The sequence below is a fragment of the Diabrotica undecimpunctata genome, chromosome 4, assembly GCF_040954645.1.
Source record: "Diabrotica undecimpunctata isolate CICGRU chromosome 4, icDiaUnde3, whole genome shotgun sequence".
Taxonomy (NCBI): domain Eukaryota; kingdom Metazoa; phylum Arthropoda; class Insecta; order Coleoptera; family Chrysomelidae; genus Diabrotica; species Diabrotica undecimpunctata.
The window spans coordinates 157,800,572-157,820,415 of NC_092806.1; the positions used below are offsets into that span (position 1 = coordinate 157,800,572).

The 19,844-nt window shown below is 32.1% G+C and overlaps 1 protein-coding gene across 3 annotated transcripts in view; it reads right to left on the bottom strand.

Annotated features, from left to right (window-relative positions):
- Positions 1-19,844, bottom strand: part of LOC140440305 (SID1 transmembrane family member 1-like) — a 49,746-nt gene that overhangs the window by 14,902 nt on the left and 15,000 nt on the right. For 2 of the 3 annotated variants that reach the window (XM_072530731.1, XM_072530730.1), the window contains exons 5-7: positions 18,069-18,152; positions 16,201-16,393; positions 16,025-16,135 (exon numbers count right to left, since the gene is read on the bottom strand). In XM_072530731.1, the coding sequence (XP_072386832.1) occupies positions 16,025-16,135; positions 16,201-16,393; positions 18,069-18,152 (388 nt within the window). Of the gene's footprint in view, positions 1-8,517; positions 8,560-16,024; positions 16,136-16,200; positions 16,394-18,068; positions 18,153-19,844 lie in introns of all 3 variants that reach the window. The other variant, XM_072530729.1, reaches the window with a different exon arrangement.

The window sequence follows — 19,844 nt, forward strand, 5'->3', positions numbered from 1 at the left end:
TAATATGAACGGAATTTATTCCTTCCCAAAATTTTTCAGGCGTGGAATTATAAATTTTAAACTGGTCTGCAATGGTCTGACAACTTATTCTAAGATTTTCTACTACTGCTGTTAATACAATTATTTCATTTTAATTTTCTAAATTTCTTGGTACCTCAGCAATATTCTTTGTACTTGTACAATTATAAATCAGAAATTCAGGCAATCAAATATTGCCTGAATAAAACATTTTTATTATTGCTACTTTCTCCTCAACTGAGTACATTTTTTAATCAACTTTTAAACAATAAATCACAAAATAAAAATTTTGGCAATTTAAATATTGTCAAATATCGGAAACATCAATATGACCAAACGCTACACGTCATACACATTCTTGCACTACGTGTGGCCTGACTTTTAGGGGTGGCCTGAAAAATGTATTATATTTGTTGCAAAATTTTGGAACACGTTTAATTTGTAGAATAATTTTAACATTTGTTTTCGATACAGATTTTAGTCATTATTTCGGTATTTCTACCTCTTAACCGTTCGAGCTGATTCCGATTCAAACCGAAAAGTTCAACTAATGTCTCCAAAATCTTCTCACTTTCAGTGATTCGAGCACAGAGGTAGCACCTGCTTTGGTAGCGAAGAACTAAACAATTAAATAAATATATGTAGACGGTATATTAAATAAATAGTTTTCTGTCCTCTGGGTTGTCTAAATGTGCAAATATTATTGAATAGGGGGAATTTCCATTAAAAATGGGGATTCCCCCATTTAAGATTTCAAACTTGCCCCCTTCCCTGCTCCAGAGGGTGTGACCGGGGGGCCGTATTTGGTGTCATTTGATAGATTTTTAAAAAATATTGAACAAGTGGTTTTCAGTTTTTCGGTCCAATGTTTAATTCGCAAAATATTCGACTGTCCAGCTTCTTTTAACACACTCTGTATATTTACATTAGTACAAAGGTAATATATATTTACATAGTTGGATAACTTAAGTTGTAATATGCATCAAATTTTAAATAAATTTCGAAAAAGCTCAGCCAACGAATATTTCTAACGTATACGTCTTACCTATGTCTTGAACAACTACAGTATCTATTTGTCATATTGTGTGGTGGGCATGAAACAGTTTAGTACCAATGAAATGTCGGTTAGTACTTTTCTCTAACAAAAAATTATGTTATTACCGGAACCAGTATATCTGAAGCCAAACGTTATGTATGACATATAGGCGAAACTAGAGACAATAAACTAATCACTAATTTTTAGTATTTTTTTGTATAATTTCTATGTTACCTATTCTATTTAATGATAATTGATCACAGTTGTAATTGAATATATATTCATTTCGATTTTCCATGTCGAAAATTTTTCTTAAAATGCAAATTCAATTTGACAGATGTAGATTCAACAATATAGCCTCCACCAACTGCCAAAAATCGAAGTATCTATTGGAAGATCCTATACAGTACGTTAAGTTTTTAATTAGATATACACACTATAAATGGCAACACTGCGCGCCGTCGACTTTCAATAATTTGTCATTATACAGTGGTTGTTAACCAATAAGAGCGTAGAGTTTTAATTTATTTTTGTAAACAATATGTCTGTTCATACCTATGCTATTCATTATGTAAACAATATGCCTGCAGAAAAGGTTTAAATAATAAAATGGTTTTATGGTGGTAATTCTGGACAACAGTGTGTAGATTTATTTTCTGTGTTTTTTGAGGGAAGACCAATTAGTTGCGTACAGTCAGATCATATTGTTAAAAATTTTGAAAGTTGTTATTGCCTCAAAAATTGCAGAAATGTCACGCTCAAGAAGTGTCACCAGAAAAAGTTGAGGTAGAGAATACCGGGATACATAAATTTGTGCAACAATCGAGGTAGATTCAACACGTTCAAGTGGAAGCGTTGCTAGAGAGTTAGATGTTAGCTGTTACTGTAACGAAAGTATGGAAAAAGCACGGTTATAAGAATTTTAAATATTCGAAAACGCAGCCGCTTTATCAAGACGATTACTTTCGAAGAATGGAATTTTGTGAAACTCTAATAACGAAGGTTAATAATGAACTCAATTTTATTAAAAACATTTTATTTCCTAATGAATCTTCTGTTTGTTTAGTAGGGAGATACAATCCTTCCATTACGAGGTATTGGGCGCGGGAAAACCAGCACATAAGTGTTGTTTACCGAACTCAACGTCCCCAAAAAGTTAACGTCTGGACTGACATTTTAGAAGACCACATAATAGATCCATTTTTTATTGAGGGCAGCTTGAATAGTAGAGTATACCTCGATTTGTTACAGAATTTCTTCCCACTATTCTCAATCTTCCTGATGTAAATCTGCAGAATATTTGGTTCCATCAAGACGGCTATTCAGTTCACAACGCTCGAATAATTAGAGAGTACTTAAACAATACTTTCCCGAATCGAGTTATCAGTGGAACAGGCGATATTAATTGGCCCGCGCGATCTCCAGATCTTACACCCATGGACTTCTTTTTTGGGGACAATTAAAAAGCATCATCAACGAGCATCCTGAGGCAGAAGCCCAAAATTTGGATGAATTAAAAAACAGAATAATAGGAGTCTCCCATTCTGTTATAGCAGAAACTCTTAATCTGTCCACAGAAGTTTTTATGACAGATTGGGATACTGTTCAGCTGCAGAAGGTCAATCGTTTGTCAGCAGCATATTTGAATCATTTCTGTATGACATAAAGAATTATTTCTTATTTTATTAGGAATTACTTTTTATTTTCAATAAGAGTATATTGTTTGTTTTATCTTTTTAAAGAAATGCGCTTTTATTTTTAATTCAACCACAAAAAATTGTTCACATTATTAAAAACAGATTTAAAGGCACCGCCTTATAACAGGTCAGTGTATTTTTATCGAGTTTATGTTATAACAAATGAACCGAGTATACGTATTGCGTTGTTATTTGTTTCTAAATGGTTTTCGTTTTCTCGTTTGTTGCCGATTTTAGCGCTTTATGTAGTTTGCAATATCTAATCCAAAACTTAACGTGCTGTATATAATTATATATTAGGTATATATCAACATTCAATACAGAAAGAAACTAATGCATAATGACAGAGATGGGAATATCTCATAATTTCGTTCACCTGATTGGCAATTTGTACACATCTACGCAAGCCAAAATGAGAGTAGCAGATAGCTTGACTAAATATTCTATTTCATTTTTATGGGGAATGGATTACTAGCAAAGCCACAAATTATCGAAAATGGACAAATGTGCATAGAGGAAGAAAAATATCGAATTTATGCTTGCACTCCGAATTTTATTCGCAAGGTCAAAAACAACAACATTTTTATAGATTGGTGAAACTAATATTGAGTGTTTAATTTTGTAGTTCTTTCTTCATTAACAGCTTTCTTCATTAACATCTTAATAAAGATAAGTAAACACCACAAGAACCAGTATCTTCAGTACCAGTAAGAACCTGAGTTGGTTTGGTTATTTCCATATTCAATAAGTATTTTCCATCGGCCTTTTAATTATTTAAAGTAACTGTCAGACAATATCAATATCCCAAACAACAATATTTGATTGCAACATGATGAATCTTACTAAGCGCGTGTGGTGAGGCAATGCCTAAATAATGTGTTTCCCTGAAGATGGATTGCAAGGCGTGGTGGGAAATCTGACAACAATGTAATCACAACATAAAATCAGCCATAAAAAAAATAAAAAAATCCTCAAAAAAAATTATATTTAAATCGTGCAAGTCATTTGAGGGATAATTGAGTCGTTCCATTTTTTACGCACAAAACAAGAAAAGAGTGGTATAAAAAGAGATCTCCTCTATTTAAATCTTTATAATCTCTCTTTATTTCATACTGTACATCTGTAAATCTAAATATCACTCTCTATTTACAATCTAAGATATTTTATTTATTATATTTAGGTGTTATTTCATTATAAAAGCCAATATGTCATACACGCCGGGGTACTTATGATGGTTCTGATTTAGATTACCATTAAAAAACGGCACTTGTGGAGTACCGACAGAAGTGAATACTTCTTATAACGCGTTATTACTATATGTGGGTTAATTATATTTTATGTCTGCTTTTTACTGAATTGTTTATATTTTTTAGAATAGCATAATACATTTAAGTTAAAATAATCTTAACTTTTTTCTTTAAAAATTTTGTTTATTGATTGAGTCTGTAGGTCTTCTTCCTCATCCTCTGCTTCTTGTGCCCTCTGGTTTTGAAAATGTTAATCTCTTCGTGTATTTGTGATTTGACCTCCTAGCAATGTGTCCAGCCCATCTAAGTCTATGCACTTTAACGAATTTCGCAATATCTGGATTGGTGTATAACCGATATAGTTCAAATTTGTATCTTCGACGCCATAGCCCATTTTTATTTACGGTCCCAAAAGTATTTTTCTCTCAAAAATACCAAGAAGTCTTTCATCATTTTGAGATAAGGTCCAAGTTTCAGCCCCATATATCAAAACCGGTCTTATTAAGGTCTTGTATATATTGAGCTTTACTACACGTTTTATATTTTTATTTTTTAAATGTTTCTAGAGACCGTGAACAGTTCTGTTTGCTATTGCTATGCGTCTTTTTATTTCGTCGCTTGTCGTGTTTATCCAAGATATGTGAATTATTTGACTTGCTCAAAGGTATGGTTGTTCATTTGAATTCTCTGTTGGATATTTCGGGGGTTTTTAGAAACCAACATATATTTGGTTTTTGCTTCGTTTACAAGTCCTAATTCACTTGCCGCGTCCGCAAGCCTTGTAAAACACTGCACCATGTCTATCATATTTTTGCTCACTAAAACTATATCGTCAGTGAATGTGAGAATTTGCGTCGATCTATTAAAGATAGTTCGATTCATTCTAACATTTAATTGTCTTATTGCCTTTTCCAAAGCAATATTAAAGAGGAGACATGCCAGCATCTTCCCCGGTCTTAGACCATTATTAATGTCAAAGAACGTAGAGTTTTCTTCTTCAATTCTAACGAATGAGCTAACATTTTGCATTGTTAGTTAAGTCAACTTAACTAACTTAGGTGGGATCCCGAAGTCTATCATTGCATTATAAAATGCAGTTCTTTTCACACTGGCATAGGCTGCTTTGAAGTCGACGAATGGATGGTGTGTATCTATGCTATATTCTAGTGACTTTTCTAGAATCTGCCTATGTGCTTGAATTTGATGTGTAGTTGACTTTCCAACAGTAAATCCGCATTGATATTGACCAACAATATCCTTTGTAAAATGTTTAAGTCTTTCAAACAATACATTGCCGAAGATTTTATACGCAGATGCTAACAGAGTAATCACTCTATAGTTCTTATACTCCAGTTGATCACCCGTTTTATGCAATGGACATATTATTCCATTTAGCCACTCTTCTGGTACCAATTCATTCTGCCATACTATTAGTTTATGGATTGCTGCAAAAAGTTAATCATCACCTTTTTTATACATTTCCGAACAGATTTCATCGATTCCTGGGGCTTTGAGTTTTAGGATGGCATTTGAAACCTCTTCTCTTGTTGGGTCTTCACTGTGTAGACGTTGTAAATTTTGTTGATTTTCTATGTTGTAACCTCGTTCAATATCGTTTATATTTAGATGTTCGCTGAAATGTTGTGCCCATGTGTTAATAACTGAGTTTTTATCATGGAGAATTTCACCGTTAGTATCTTTACAAATTTTTAATCGTGGTTTAAATTCTCGACGACCATTATTTAAGGATTTGTAGTATTTCCTCGTTTCATTTTTATCTAATAAACTTTGTATTTCATTAAGAATGTTCTGTTCGTATTCCCTCTTCTTACGTCGATAGATAGGTTTTACCTCTGTTCTAAGACGTATATACTCTTCTTTTTTCTCCGTGTACAACATGCGTCGATAGTTTTTTTTGCGTTCGTTCTATTTGTGGCCATTTCGCACTCATAATCAAACCAATGATTTCTTTTTTCTGACTTGGTTTTGTCCAATTCCATTTATTAATTAATTAACTTTATTTTATTTCATATTTTTAATTTTAATTTATTTTATTTTAATTTAATTTATTTTAATTTTAATTCATTTTTTTATTTAGAAAATCGCATCGACCAAATGGCAATTAGCGAAAAATGAATGGATTACATTAGGTATATATAAAAATATATTTTAATTTATTTTATTTTATACAAATACTAGTGATTTTGCCCGTCGCATGCGACGCGAGATCCAATCAACTGCTCTACAGTCACTCATTAACTTAAAAGAAATAAAAACGGAGCTTGACACTTGGGGAGTGCCGAGAGAAGTGAATTTTTAAAACTTGTTAATATTATATAGAATCTATTCACCATTTACATTTTCAGTATTATCTTACATTTATGTTTAATTACTTCATTTTGATTATCGTTACATTTAATTTTATTTATTTATTTATTTATTTTTTTAATTTTATTTAATTTGATTTACTTTTATTTAATTTTAACAATTTTTTTTTAATTTTACTTATTTTTATAATAAGTGTATATGCATATATATTATGTATATTACTGTATACCGCAAGGATACTGCACGCATCTTGATATTTCGCGTCACGCTAAACATTATTTCGGGCCCGCGCAAAAACATCATACCAAGCGATAAGAAGTATTCACTTCAAAAAAAGAACTAGGAATATATTTCCTAAGTACGTAGATTTAGAAAGTGTCACTTATGAGACTTTTACTGCACAGTCTTATACAAATAACCTGATATTAAGTGAAAATATGATTAAATCACAATGAAACAGATTAAAACAAACCAGCAGAAGTAACAGCACCAAGAGGTTTGCTATTTATGATCTGGAATTGGCTAGACTGTATTATGAGACAGTATGTAACACACAGGCCTATACAATTTTCGACTACGTTCCTCTAGCCATCACTCATTATGGCGCTTCTGCGTTTCTCGACCAGTACTAAGATGACTGCTAAGTCCAGGCATAGAAAATTCTATTCATAAGACAAAATTTCACTATCCACAAAGTTCACTATCTCCCTCCATATTCTACGATCTTGTGCATCGATTTCCCAACGTTGTATTTCAATCCTAGACAAATCTATTTCTACATCATCCTTCCATCTTTTCCTATGACAGCCTAGTGATCTTCTAATATCTGGTCTCTCAGAAAATACTAATACTCTGTACTCCTTTAATCTTACCACATATAATCTGCCCATTTTATGCGGTTAGCTTTTATATGATTTATATGATTACAATACCATAAATATAATCACCAAATTAGCATTGCGGAGACTTCTCCAATCTCCTGTTATTTCGTCTTTTTTAGGACCAATATTGGATTAAGGATTAAGATTAGAAGAGAGTATAATGCTCTGTTCCCAGCAGTTATTCTTGCTGACGTCTATTTTTCTCCTTGTCATCAGTAATTACCGCCCCCAGATACTCAAACCTCTTTACTACTTCGAAGTTGTGATCATTAAGAACAATTATGTTCTGTCTAATTCTAAGCCTTCGATCTATGGTTACTACCATGCATTTAGACTTTTCTTCATTTATTCGGAGACCCAAATCAGCTGCTTCCTCATCGAGATGTGAAAATACCTCTTGCACGGCTCTTTTAGAATGAACCACTGTATCTGTCTGTTTTCACACTTTTTGCCAGATTTACTGAGTAAAAATATGTGACGAGAGACAGTATTCAAACCCAGAATGCATAGCTAATTTTGGTGAAGAAAATTCTGAACTAGTGTTTGACTACCATGGTTTTTACAGTGTTTATCATTTCTTCTAAGAAAAGTTCCGATTGTTTTCACCATTTTCTGCCAGATTTACTGAGTAAAAATGTGAGACAAAATGACGAGAGAGTTTTCAACCTCGGAACGCATTTCTGATTTTAGTAAACGGCATTTTGGACTAGTGTATAACTATAATGGTATTTACAGTATTGTTATGAGTCACAATGCTCTAATTGCGGTCCTGGCGTAAGATAATTCTAGAAGCCGAATTAATTACTTTGTAAAGCAAAATTCGGGAACTTCTTTATCGATATTTTTCTGGATTCTCGTGTTAAAGCGGCTGATTACGCATCCGAGCCTCCGCTTGCTATTTCTAGAACATATGTTCATGTTTATAAACTGCTGAAAGTGTTTTTGTAAGCGATACCCATATTATGCATGGTAATACATACATCGAAAAATTTGTCTGAAGACGCAATCCAACTCACTCATGCATACAAGCTGTAAATGTGCAAAGCGCAAAAAGTGTTAGGAAATCAACAATCATCGCAAATGTTATATACAGTTTTTGTGTATTGAGGAGAAAGTTTGATTTATTCGTATATCTGTAACGGAGAAAACTGTATACATAAATAGCAAACTAATGTATCAGTTATAAAAAAAAATAAAAATAATTGATAACATTAAACCAGACCATCCTGAGTACCCCATCATTACTCTACCCTTCAATGTATATACAAGCAATTTAGAAACAAATAATATTATTTATAACTGAAATATACCTGTGCCATTTGTTTTTTTCGAGATCTTCAACCTGACAATTCCTGGTGAAATAATAAAAACACAATTAACACTTTTTAACACTTCATTGGTAACAGTCAGTGTTTTTGTTGTGGTTGTGTAGTGAATTTGGGAAAACAATTTAAAACTATTTTTCCGAACACCATACGAAAATGTAGAATTGTTATTTTTGACAATCAATCAAATTCCAATAAAAAAAGACTTTTGACAATATTCTTAGATGAAATATGATTTTAATATTAATTTTCTTAGACTAAAAGTGTCAAAAAATGTCTTTATACTACAGTATGAGTAGTTTTCCAATAACTAAATAACCATCTTTGAGACACAGTAAATAGTGAAGGAAGTATCGGATTCAAATTGCCACCGTTTGATAAAAAGTCTTCATTGTTCATTGATTGACGACAATAAACAAAATAAGAAGAAGCTGTTTTCTTGTTTGTGGCTTTACCGGTAAATACTGTTGACATTTTACAATCGATTTCTAAGTGTTAAGAAAAATATTATCAGACCTTATTCAATTAACTGCAAAAACGCTAAGAAAATACTGCACTGAAACTTAAAAGAATTTGAAGCTGATATTGCTCACATGGTACGGTTGGCTGGTCCAAAAACTCCAGATAACATATTAATTCGGTAATGGTTTGGGACAGCTTTACGGTTAGCATGATAAAACTACTAAATGAAGCACTTGCTATCGAGTTGGAACACTAAACCGCCACTCAAACTTCACGAGATCATCCAGTTGGCACTATTGGAAAAAGAAAATAAACGGAAACGTGAACTCCAAGAAAATAATTCACGACACGATGTCGAAGAAATGCAAGCTCAGTTGGTGGAATTGTGGTGAAATAGGTCAACAATTTGAACAATATTGAAGTTATCGTTTTCGCACAGCGTTACTGCATTGTCTAACAATAGCTTAATCATTATGTTTCAAAAGAAATTATCATCATTAGCTACAATTCTACATTTTTGTATGTTGTGGAAATCTTATATTATCCACACATAATCTACTTCTACATTTAGACACATTTTCCCCACTGAACTGGTCGTGATATGCTACACTACAAAAATTTAATTATACAATTTACTAAAACAATCTTGTGTAACGTGAGTGTATTAAAAATAGTTAAAAATGTCCAGAAGATGCAATATTTTTCAAAAGTTTTAAGTCTTTCCGCATTACATCAAATAATTAAAAATTGTGATAGTAAAACGAGGAATGCTAATGATAGAAGAAGCAATCAGCTATTAAAATAACTTTAATTAACTAACCACTATAGTACTTTTTATAAATATCGTATACTTAAAGTGCAGTATGATAATGAGGTAAAATGTGGGGATATTAAAATAAGCGACACAAGAATATACTCACCTCTGGTGATAGAAAGTATTCATAATATCATTCAATTGTTATTTGTTGTGATATGTTGAGAAAACTATGTATCATATCGAAAATGTTCTACAGATGAAAGAGCCTACACGACAAATCATTTAAGATAATATAACATTTTTATAACTGCTAAAAAATAACGAGAAACAATTTTTTGTGACTTATGAGATGAGACTTCTTTTGTGTGAACTTTATTAAGACTTTCCAATAAACAAATTACGCCTATAGTATAGTTTCAAAATTGTAGGCACTAAATTACAAGAAATGGTGACGACGATTCAACGTTATTCTTGGTCTTCCAGTGGCGTACAAAAAAAATTGTAAAGTCACAAGTTGAAAAATTTAAAATCTTTATCTCAAACACATTGGGTTTGTGCTGAAGCAGTTACTGTAGTCAAAGATTAGCTTGAAGCAATCGTTGAAGATGTGTTTGGACATAACGCATTCAATTCTGCAAATGGTTGTCAAAGTTAGCAAATTACTTCAATCACCAGACAAAGATATTTCTCAAGCTATAGAAGAAGTTTTAAACTTAACGCTTACTTTGGAAGAATTAAGGATCGAACCATCTAAACATATTTGATAATATTTATTCCAATGTAAAGGAGACTTGTGATATGTTTCAAATTGACATTCGTACTCCCAGAAAACGTACAGTTTCTACTAGATTAGATTATACCGGAAATGCAGTTGCAATCAACGATAAAAAAAGAAGTGAAAGACCATTTGGACATCTAATGGTGCCTTTTGTTGAACAAGAACTTGCTGTAGATATAGAAAATGATAGTATAGTTGACGAATTTAGAAAAATCGTACCATTTCAGCGACGAATGGTATTGTAATGTGTTGTTATAATAGATTTTTAATATCAATTTGAATTTTTAATGTATTTTTTATATGTGACCATGTACATATTTCTTGTGATCACGTAATAATTTAATATATAAACAAACGTAACTCATTTTAAAAATTTACTGGTCTAACAAATATATTTCATTTTATGTATAATAGAGAAGTTCCCCTAATTATTATAAAAACTATCGAAAACATCTATCAAAACAACAAAGGCAAGGGGATTCATTGAGCCCTATGCTCTTCAATTTGATAATGGATGAAATGTTACTATGTTACTCTAGTAACTTTAGCTATGGAGACCTGCCAAAGAAGTGAGAGATCAAGTACAAAAAGCAAATAGACTCGCAGGATGCCTTAATACCACTATATGGAGAAACAGACACATTAACACTGAGATGAAGTCAAGAATTTATAAAGACGGTGTAAGACCAATAATGATATAATATGCCTCAGAAACAAGACCCGACACAGCCACAACGCAAAGACTACTGGAAACTGCAGAGATGAGAATACTGAGAACAATTACAGGAAATACGCTCAGAGATCGAAAGAGAAGTGAAGACATTAGTAGTGTAGAAGTATAGTGTATAAATGAATGGACACAAAATAGAAAAAAAAATGGAATAACCACATAAGCAGAATGGAATGGAGAATGTCAAATGAGCAAGAGTTAAGTCACCAATCGACAGAAGAAGTATCGGACGACCGCGCAAAAGATGGGGTGACAACCTTCCATAGAGGTATTAATTCACCAATGAACAAGCAGAATTGCTTATAAAGAGGAAGAAGAAGAAATATTAGCTTGAAATAATTCTTGAAGATTTTATTATGTGTTTGGACATAATGCATTCAATCGTTGATTGATTCAATTCTACAAATGGTTGTCAAATTCAGGTTGTCAACGATAAAAAAAGAAGTGAAAGAACACCTAATGGTGCCTTTTGTTGAACAAGAGCTTGCTGTAAATATAAATAATGATAGTATAGCTGATAATTTAAAAAAAATCGTACCATTCCAGCGATGAATGGTATTGTAATGCGTTGTTATAATAAATTTTTAATGTCAATTCGTTTTAATGTATTTTTTATATATGCGACCACCCACATTTTTCTTATGACTACGCAACAATTTAAAATAAAAACAAACGTAAATCGTTTTAAAAATTTACTGTTCTATTATAAATAAAAAAAAGTATATGGGGGTTAAGGGGAGGCGCGATTTTCAGCATTGGAACCCAGACTAAACAAACTGGTCACGCCTATAATCATTTCCTCAGAATTTAGTGTCTACAATTTTGAAATTATACTTTAGTAATTTTTAATATGGTTCCTTATTTAGAGTAAGACACTCAGTAGATAGTAAATTGGAAAGGTTTGAAGGCGCTCATGAAATTCAGCGAATTTTGTCACCTTTAGTCAGTCTAGAACTGTTATTTCAGGCCACTTGTACGAACACATGGGCTCAGATTCCTGGAAATGCTGATATGCTATTTAGTTCATGAAAACATATCTTAATCCACGTGCAATGCTTTAAGATGTAGTAGGATGCAGGTGGAGGGATATACAGGTCTTTGAGAAGAACGAATACGTATATGGCCCCTAGAAACAAAGTTATTAACACGTTTTCCACGTTAATACAAGTCTGTACAAGAAAAAACATTACTTATGTTGTCAAATTTCGTTAAACGGCAGGTGATCGGATACAACTGTGAGAAAAAGCTGAGTTAATGTGCAAACAAGTTTAGACAATAAGGTTAAATTCCTGGAAATGTGGTTGGCTTGATTAAACCAAGAGAAAAAAGCTAACTGATCGTTTTCCATGCTAATATAAGTCCAGACGTACAAGTCTAGACAAGAAAAAACACGATTAATGGTTGCATGTGTTTACACAGGTGGCCTTAAATACAGTTAAGCGCGCGTTTGACCGAATCGGTCGGCAGCGGAAAACACCGCTACAGCCCAGAATTAAATGCCGTATCGGTAAAAGCACGTCAGATTAATCAGTGGCTTTATATATTTCATGGATGATAGATCTAAAAATTAATCTTGATATTTTTTCGTGCGAGAACAACAAAATAAACTTCCAAAAATGAAGCGTAATAAATGAGTGCATGAAAGTTGCATTGCGGATCGGTCCGGACAAGTGCGCGCTTACTTACACGTCTAGACAATGGTGCCAAATGTCACTGAATAGACAGAAGTGGAGACTGTATACAGTAATAGACTATTTTCCATAGGAAGCTATTTTTTGCTGGAATAGCTTCAGGATGTGCCCAATATCGATAATTACGATATGCGCCAGTCGCAAACCCTGTGCTAAATTTTTTATTTAACAAAATCTGAAAACAATTGAAAATTTCTCATTTTTTTGCTCCTATTTTCGTTTATAATTCGGAAAATATTGATCCTAGAGAAAAAATTATAAGGAGTTAAAAGTTCCGTTATTCAATTTTACACAATATTTTGTTAGCTAGAAATTGAAAATTTAATGTTTATTGTTGAAAAAATAGCAATAATTGGAAAAAAAAGTACAAAAAATGAAGTTAATCCTTTAAATGTTTTCGACTTTCTAAACTTGACTTACAAGCTCCATATTCCGCCTAGAAAAACTTTTTAATATGTTTAAAACGTGTGCTAAATTTTGTTAAGATCGGTCGGATAGGTTTTGCATAATAATTTTGCAATCCAGCCTACTGGAAAAAAATCGCAAATTTTCAAATTTATAGTAGGCCCTAAATAAGGCCCTCAGATAGTTGCAAATTTTTTTACACTTAAAGGAAGGCTCAAACTTTCAAACGCTTTTTGTAGTTCAAAACCGCAAATCGGTTCACTAGGAGAGACTAGAAATTTTTTTAAAGTTTTAAACATTTTTTATATATATTAGGATAATAAACAAATTGAATAACTTTACGAGCTTTAAACATATCCTTCCAAAAAAAGAAAAAGACTTTAAAAAAAATTGTTTTTTGTTCGCCTTTGTTTTAACAATTTAAATTATTTATTAACAATTTATAAATACATATTTGTTTACTAAAAGTAACAATTTACTTCAATGTATAAATTGCAAGCTCAAAAAAATGCATGAAGAAAAAATGCAAATTACTTGTTTAACATACAATTGTTTATTGCAAATTTCCCAATTTGCAATTAAAAATGGTATTTGAAATCATTGTCGTCCGAGACAGTGATTCAAAAAAAAAGCAAAATTGGTTAACAAGAAGCCGAGATAATGCAATTTTTAGGGCGCGCTATGATTTTGAACTCACCGATTCACATTTCGAGTGAATGTCCCCCACCACCACCTCTCATGCATTCCGAGCGACATTTTACGCGAAAACGGTTTTTTATTTGTCTTTTTTATGGATGTTGCCATGAAGCGCATTACGTAAAACTTTTGATATAAAAAGTTCTTGAAAAGACGAGGGTATTTGTTTAAAAACGAGCCCTATATCACTTATGGTTACATGGCAAATGTATGCCAACTTTGACCTTCAATATCTCGGCAATAAGTAAGCCGAATGTGTCTTTTTTTTTAAAGAAGCGTCTTTTAATGATCTTTAAGTGTATAAATTTTGAAATTGAAATGTTTAAAGCTCGTAAAGTTATTCAATTTGTTTATAAGCCTAATATATAAAAAAATGTTTGAAACTTAAAAAAAAATTCTAGGCTCTCCTAGTGAACCGATTTGAATTTTACAAAAAGCGTTTGAAAGTATGAGTCTTCCTTTAAGTTTAAAAAAATTTGCAACTATCTGAGGGCCTTATTTAGGGCCTACTCTAAATTTGAAAATTTGCGATTTTTTCCAGTAGGCTGGATTGTAAAATTATTATGCAAAACCTATCCAACCGATCTTAACAAAATTTACCACACGTTTTAAACATATAAAAAGGTTTTTCTAGGCGGAATATGGAGCTTGTAAGTCAAGTTTAGAAAGTCGAAAACATTTAAAGGATTAACTTCATTTTTTTGTACTTTTTTTCCAATTATTGCTATTTTTTCAACAATAAACATTAAATTTTCAATTTCTAGCTAACGAAATATTGTGTAAAATTGAATAACGGAACTTTTAACTTCTTATAATTTTTTCTCTAGGATCAATATTTTCCGAATTATAAACGAAAATAGGAGCAAAAAAATGAGAAATTTTCAATTGTTTTCAGATTTTGTTAAATAAAAAATTTAGCACAGGGTTTGCGACTGGCGCATATCGTGATTATCGATATTGGGCACATCCTGAAGGGATTCCAGCAAAAAAATAGCTTCCTATGGAAAATGTCCAATCCAAAACAGATCCCGCCTAGACTATAAGTCGCACAGGTGGCCTGCAATAACAGGTCCAGATAGGAAAAAGTTAACTAACGGTGTTTAATTTCAAACAAATAATTATTAAATTCAAAAACAAGCGACACTATTGATATTACCAATAAAATCTACGAAGGATGGTTAAAAAGTTCCAGGATTAATGATTAAAAACTTGATTTGAAAGTATTATATACTATTCAACATTATCTTCTTAAAAGTAATACTCTTAGCAAGGTAGATACTTCTTCCAAAACCATTTCCACTGCTGGAAAATCCCCGAGCATTTTTTGTGGAATTCTGTTTAGCTACTCCCGCGATTTTTCTTTAACGTTTTCAATCGAGTCAAATTTCTACCCTTTCAAACATCGCTCTCATTTGGGAACCAAGAAAATCTTTACAAAGTTACGGGAAATAAGGAAAAAAGACCATGTTTGGAAGTTGACAATAATCCAGCAATTCAGAAAGTACTGGAACTTCAGGTGTTCAAAAAAAAAAAAAATAAGAGACGACGTAACAATATACAACTCTTCTTGTTATCATTTGTCTACCTTCATAATGAGTTTTATGTCCTGCAGCTGTAATAAGTTGATTGCAACTACAAGAGAAGGAGCTGGAAAGTGACAAAAACGTTTGGGTTGGACTGTACATTGAGCAAAATTTGAAAAGCAGAAAGCTTGGCAAGCCGATGCTTAGGTGGTTAAATATAGATCCCTTCAAGGCATAAAGAGACATAAAACTAGGACTATTATTATTAGGAAAATACTAAAGAAAGTGAATCACAATTGTAAAGGTTAAACTTTTTAGTGCAACATTCTTCCAACAATATTCTTTACTTCTACCAAATACACATCATTTTAATTACCAACACAAAGTTATATAACAAAGCAATGTCACATCCCACTTAGATACAACCCAAAATACTTATTTGAGACTTACTTGCACTGGGAGTTGTTGGGAAGTTACCATCGACGTACGCCATTTCCCTCGGCAGTGATTTTTTCACCGAGTATATGAAGTACGGAAGTCCGAATATTATGTAAAATGCACCTAAAGAACAATAAAAAAAAGTGGTAAAGTGCTTTATTTTTCGAAATACTCCACACAATACTTACCTATAGATCCCAAAGTAAAAAGTACAGCTTTAACATAATCAGAGTAGGTAATACTTGGCTTAATTATTAGATTAATACTTTTCAGTCGATTTGAATTTGAAACAGAGTCTAAAGATCCGGAGCCCTTATCACAGGCATAATCATCAGGTTTAGCTACAAAGACGACATAAAACCCATGAGGGAATTTATATTTCTGAAAAAGAAACAAAAATTGTAAACACGTCTTACTCGAATTTTTTGAAGTTATACTTCTATAAGCACGGTCGGCGTTGGAAATTTGCATGAGAGTGAATCTGTGAAACCATTACATATGTAAGATAATGAGTAAGAGAGAGACAGAAGATATATTTTCTCTCTCTTCCTCTCTCGAGAATAAAAATGTTCCTTTTGTATATATATTTAATATTATATATATAATATTGTATATATATATAATATTATATATAATATAATATGTATTAATATTATTATTTATGTGATATGTTTTGTATTATTTAAAATTAAACGTTTATAATTATTTTAGGCTTTTGTATTTCAAAATAATCACTGTTTTATCGAGAACTGTCAATTTTGAAATCCGTTAGTGTCATGTCTAATTGGCAAATCCTTTACGTGTTTGGTTCATACGCTGGTGGTTGTGAGTTCGAATCCCAATTATGAATTTCCTTTTTTATTTTTGAAATATTTAAAAACCTCAAGTTAATCTTATTAAATATATGTAATGTATGCAAAAAACATAAATTTTAAAATAAAATGAAAATTGTTAAAATAATCCGAGTTGTTGGTTTTTTATTTTTATCTTCGTAAAGTAAGTTTTATGTATATTGGCAGTTTTAAATACTTATGAATATTACATTTTAATTTATTGTATTATTATATTGAATTATGTTGCAGTGTATTTATTGTATTGTAATTTTTATATTAATAACAAAATAAACAATGAATTTTACTGCAGAGTGTGTGTAAATTTTTTTTGCATTCAACTCCTTTTATACATATATAAAAATAAAAATATATATTTTCATTAAAATATTGATACAATCCTTCATTTACTATACTCCTATTACAGGTCAAATGTTTATATACAGCAAACGATGCACCATATACCTATATAACTAATTCTTTTTCTCTTTATGCTCTCTCTTACCTATAGCATTACATATGTAATGATTGTGCAGATTGACTCCTATATAAATTTTTAACGGCGAACGCGTGTATAGAAGTATAACTTCTACCGGCAGTCCCACTGGACTGCCACACCCGTTTTTTTAATGGTAAGGAAGTCAATTTTTAATTAATTTGTGACCAGAACTTTCAAACTACAGCTCCCGTCTTGCACCTAGCCATTCAGTGACTATAACTATGAGTTTTTGAATAATCCAGATTGTAACTTTTTTTTAATTTTTCTTCTTTTTAAGTTTTCTATAAATATAATTCCCCAACATACTACTGATACTCTACTTCTACTGAGTCCATGGGTTTTCAATTTTTAAACCTTTTGTTGCTAACTCGTGAAAGCGTAACCAATTCCCATCCGTGAGTAAGGACTATTGAAGACTTGCATCTCTCTTACACAGCGGTGGTTAGATTGAAAACGTCCCAACACACTATACTTTCTTTTTAGAACCTCTTTCTAAATTAATCGATTTCAATGAGTTAGAAAGTTGGCATGATCACTAGCTAATAATTTTAGGAATTAGAGAAAGTGGTATCTTGGGGGGCAGAATCAAATCTAGGGTGGTTTAGAGTGACAGATATATTTTGTCAGTATTCTTCTGAATACCGTTTATATAAAAATTTCATAAAAAATTGCGTATTTTTTTAAATCAGCAATTTAAAACAAAAGAAAGATATTAATCATTACTTACCGGTATATTCATCCCTCCTTTTCTATTAACAGTTTCGTAAAAGCCTCTAAAAGTAACGTCTTGGTTTGTATCAAATACTGGACACTGAAAAGAAATTTCACACGGAATTTCAAAGAAATTGCCACAGCTTCAATATAACATTTTTGGTATTCATATTTTTGGACATTTATATCCATCAGTGACTCTAGATATGTTAGCAACATTTGAAACTCAGCGAACTGTACTTTTGGACTTTGTTTTCTTGTTATTGAAAAGTTAATTAACATTTCATATAAAAGGCGTAAAAAAAATAAAAAAAAATCTCTAAAAATTTCTTCATCATAAGATACAATTACATTGGTAACCTATTTGTGTGACGATTTCTTTATTATTTCCTACGGCAATTGCCACAATAATGCAGCGATCAACTTTCTGACTTATAGCAATAAAATATGATTCCCGTTCACCTTGTTTCATTGGTTTTACCATGATGACCATTCACTTCAAAACGAATTTCGTGAAGGTCTTCCAAAATCTGTTGTTAACGGAAGGCACCGAAATTGTACGTGGTGTAATATTGCAAGGTTATCTATCATTTGACCTACAGTTTGATTGTTAGATTGAGAACCAACAGTTTCAGTTTCATTTGTATACACTTGCCCAATTGTAGTTTTCATAAAATCCGACCAATACAGATAGTTTATTCACTTGGACATAATAAGAACTAATTGAAGGACAGACGGAACTCATAGAAGCTACAAAAGCTCTGTATAAACAAAATAAAGTGTCCATTAAAATGGGAACAAGAATCATAGGAGACTTCACCACCACAAAAGGGCTCCTGCAGGGTTGTTCTACATCTCCAACCCTATTCAAAATATACTTAGAGAAAGCCTTGACTACATAGAAAAGAAAATGCGAAGGCATGGGAGTACCGGTACGGAACGAATACCTATATACGTTAAGCTTTGCAGACGATCAAGTACTGATTGCACAAGACCAAGACGACCTCAGCTACATGATGAATAAACTACAAGAAGAATATACCAATATATATTAACCTCGCGAAAACAGAATACCTATCTACAAGTGAAGAAGACATAGAAGATCTACAGATTGATGACAACGTAACAATCAACGGAAAGGATAAATTCAAATACTTGGGGTTTATAATCACGAAAAAGGCAACAACAGAGGAAGAAATTACACAAAGATTAGGACAAACAAGAACAGCAATCCGACAACTTAACTCAGTATGGTGGGATAGACACCTAAATATGAAGACAAAAACACAGATTTATAAAACATTAGTGCGAAGTATTATGACATAATGGGGCTAAAAATTGGATCATAAACAAGAAAAACAGCAGTAAGATAGTAGCAACAGAGATGGAATGCCTGCAAAGATGCTGCAGAGTAACAAGAATGGATAGAAGTAATGACGAAATAAAGCAAAGAACGTCAATAGAAACAGACATACTAACATACATAGAACAAAAAAGACTAAAGTGGTATGGACATGTAAGAAGAACTAGTGACAACAGATGGATAAAGAGAATAACCGCATGGAGCCCCATAGGAAGGAGGAAAAGAGGACGACCCCGAAAATCCTGGAGGAACGAAGTAGACGATACATAATAAGAAAATTTCGTTGATCGTAATCAGTCCATCCAGTTTTAAGTCATCTGAGTTTCAATAAGTATCTATGTAATTAGATCCACAGATGTTTGTTTTAACCTTTCAGTAGATGCAGCTTGTCTAGGAGACCGGTGGAAGTCAATGACGTGCAGCCAATCG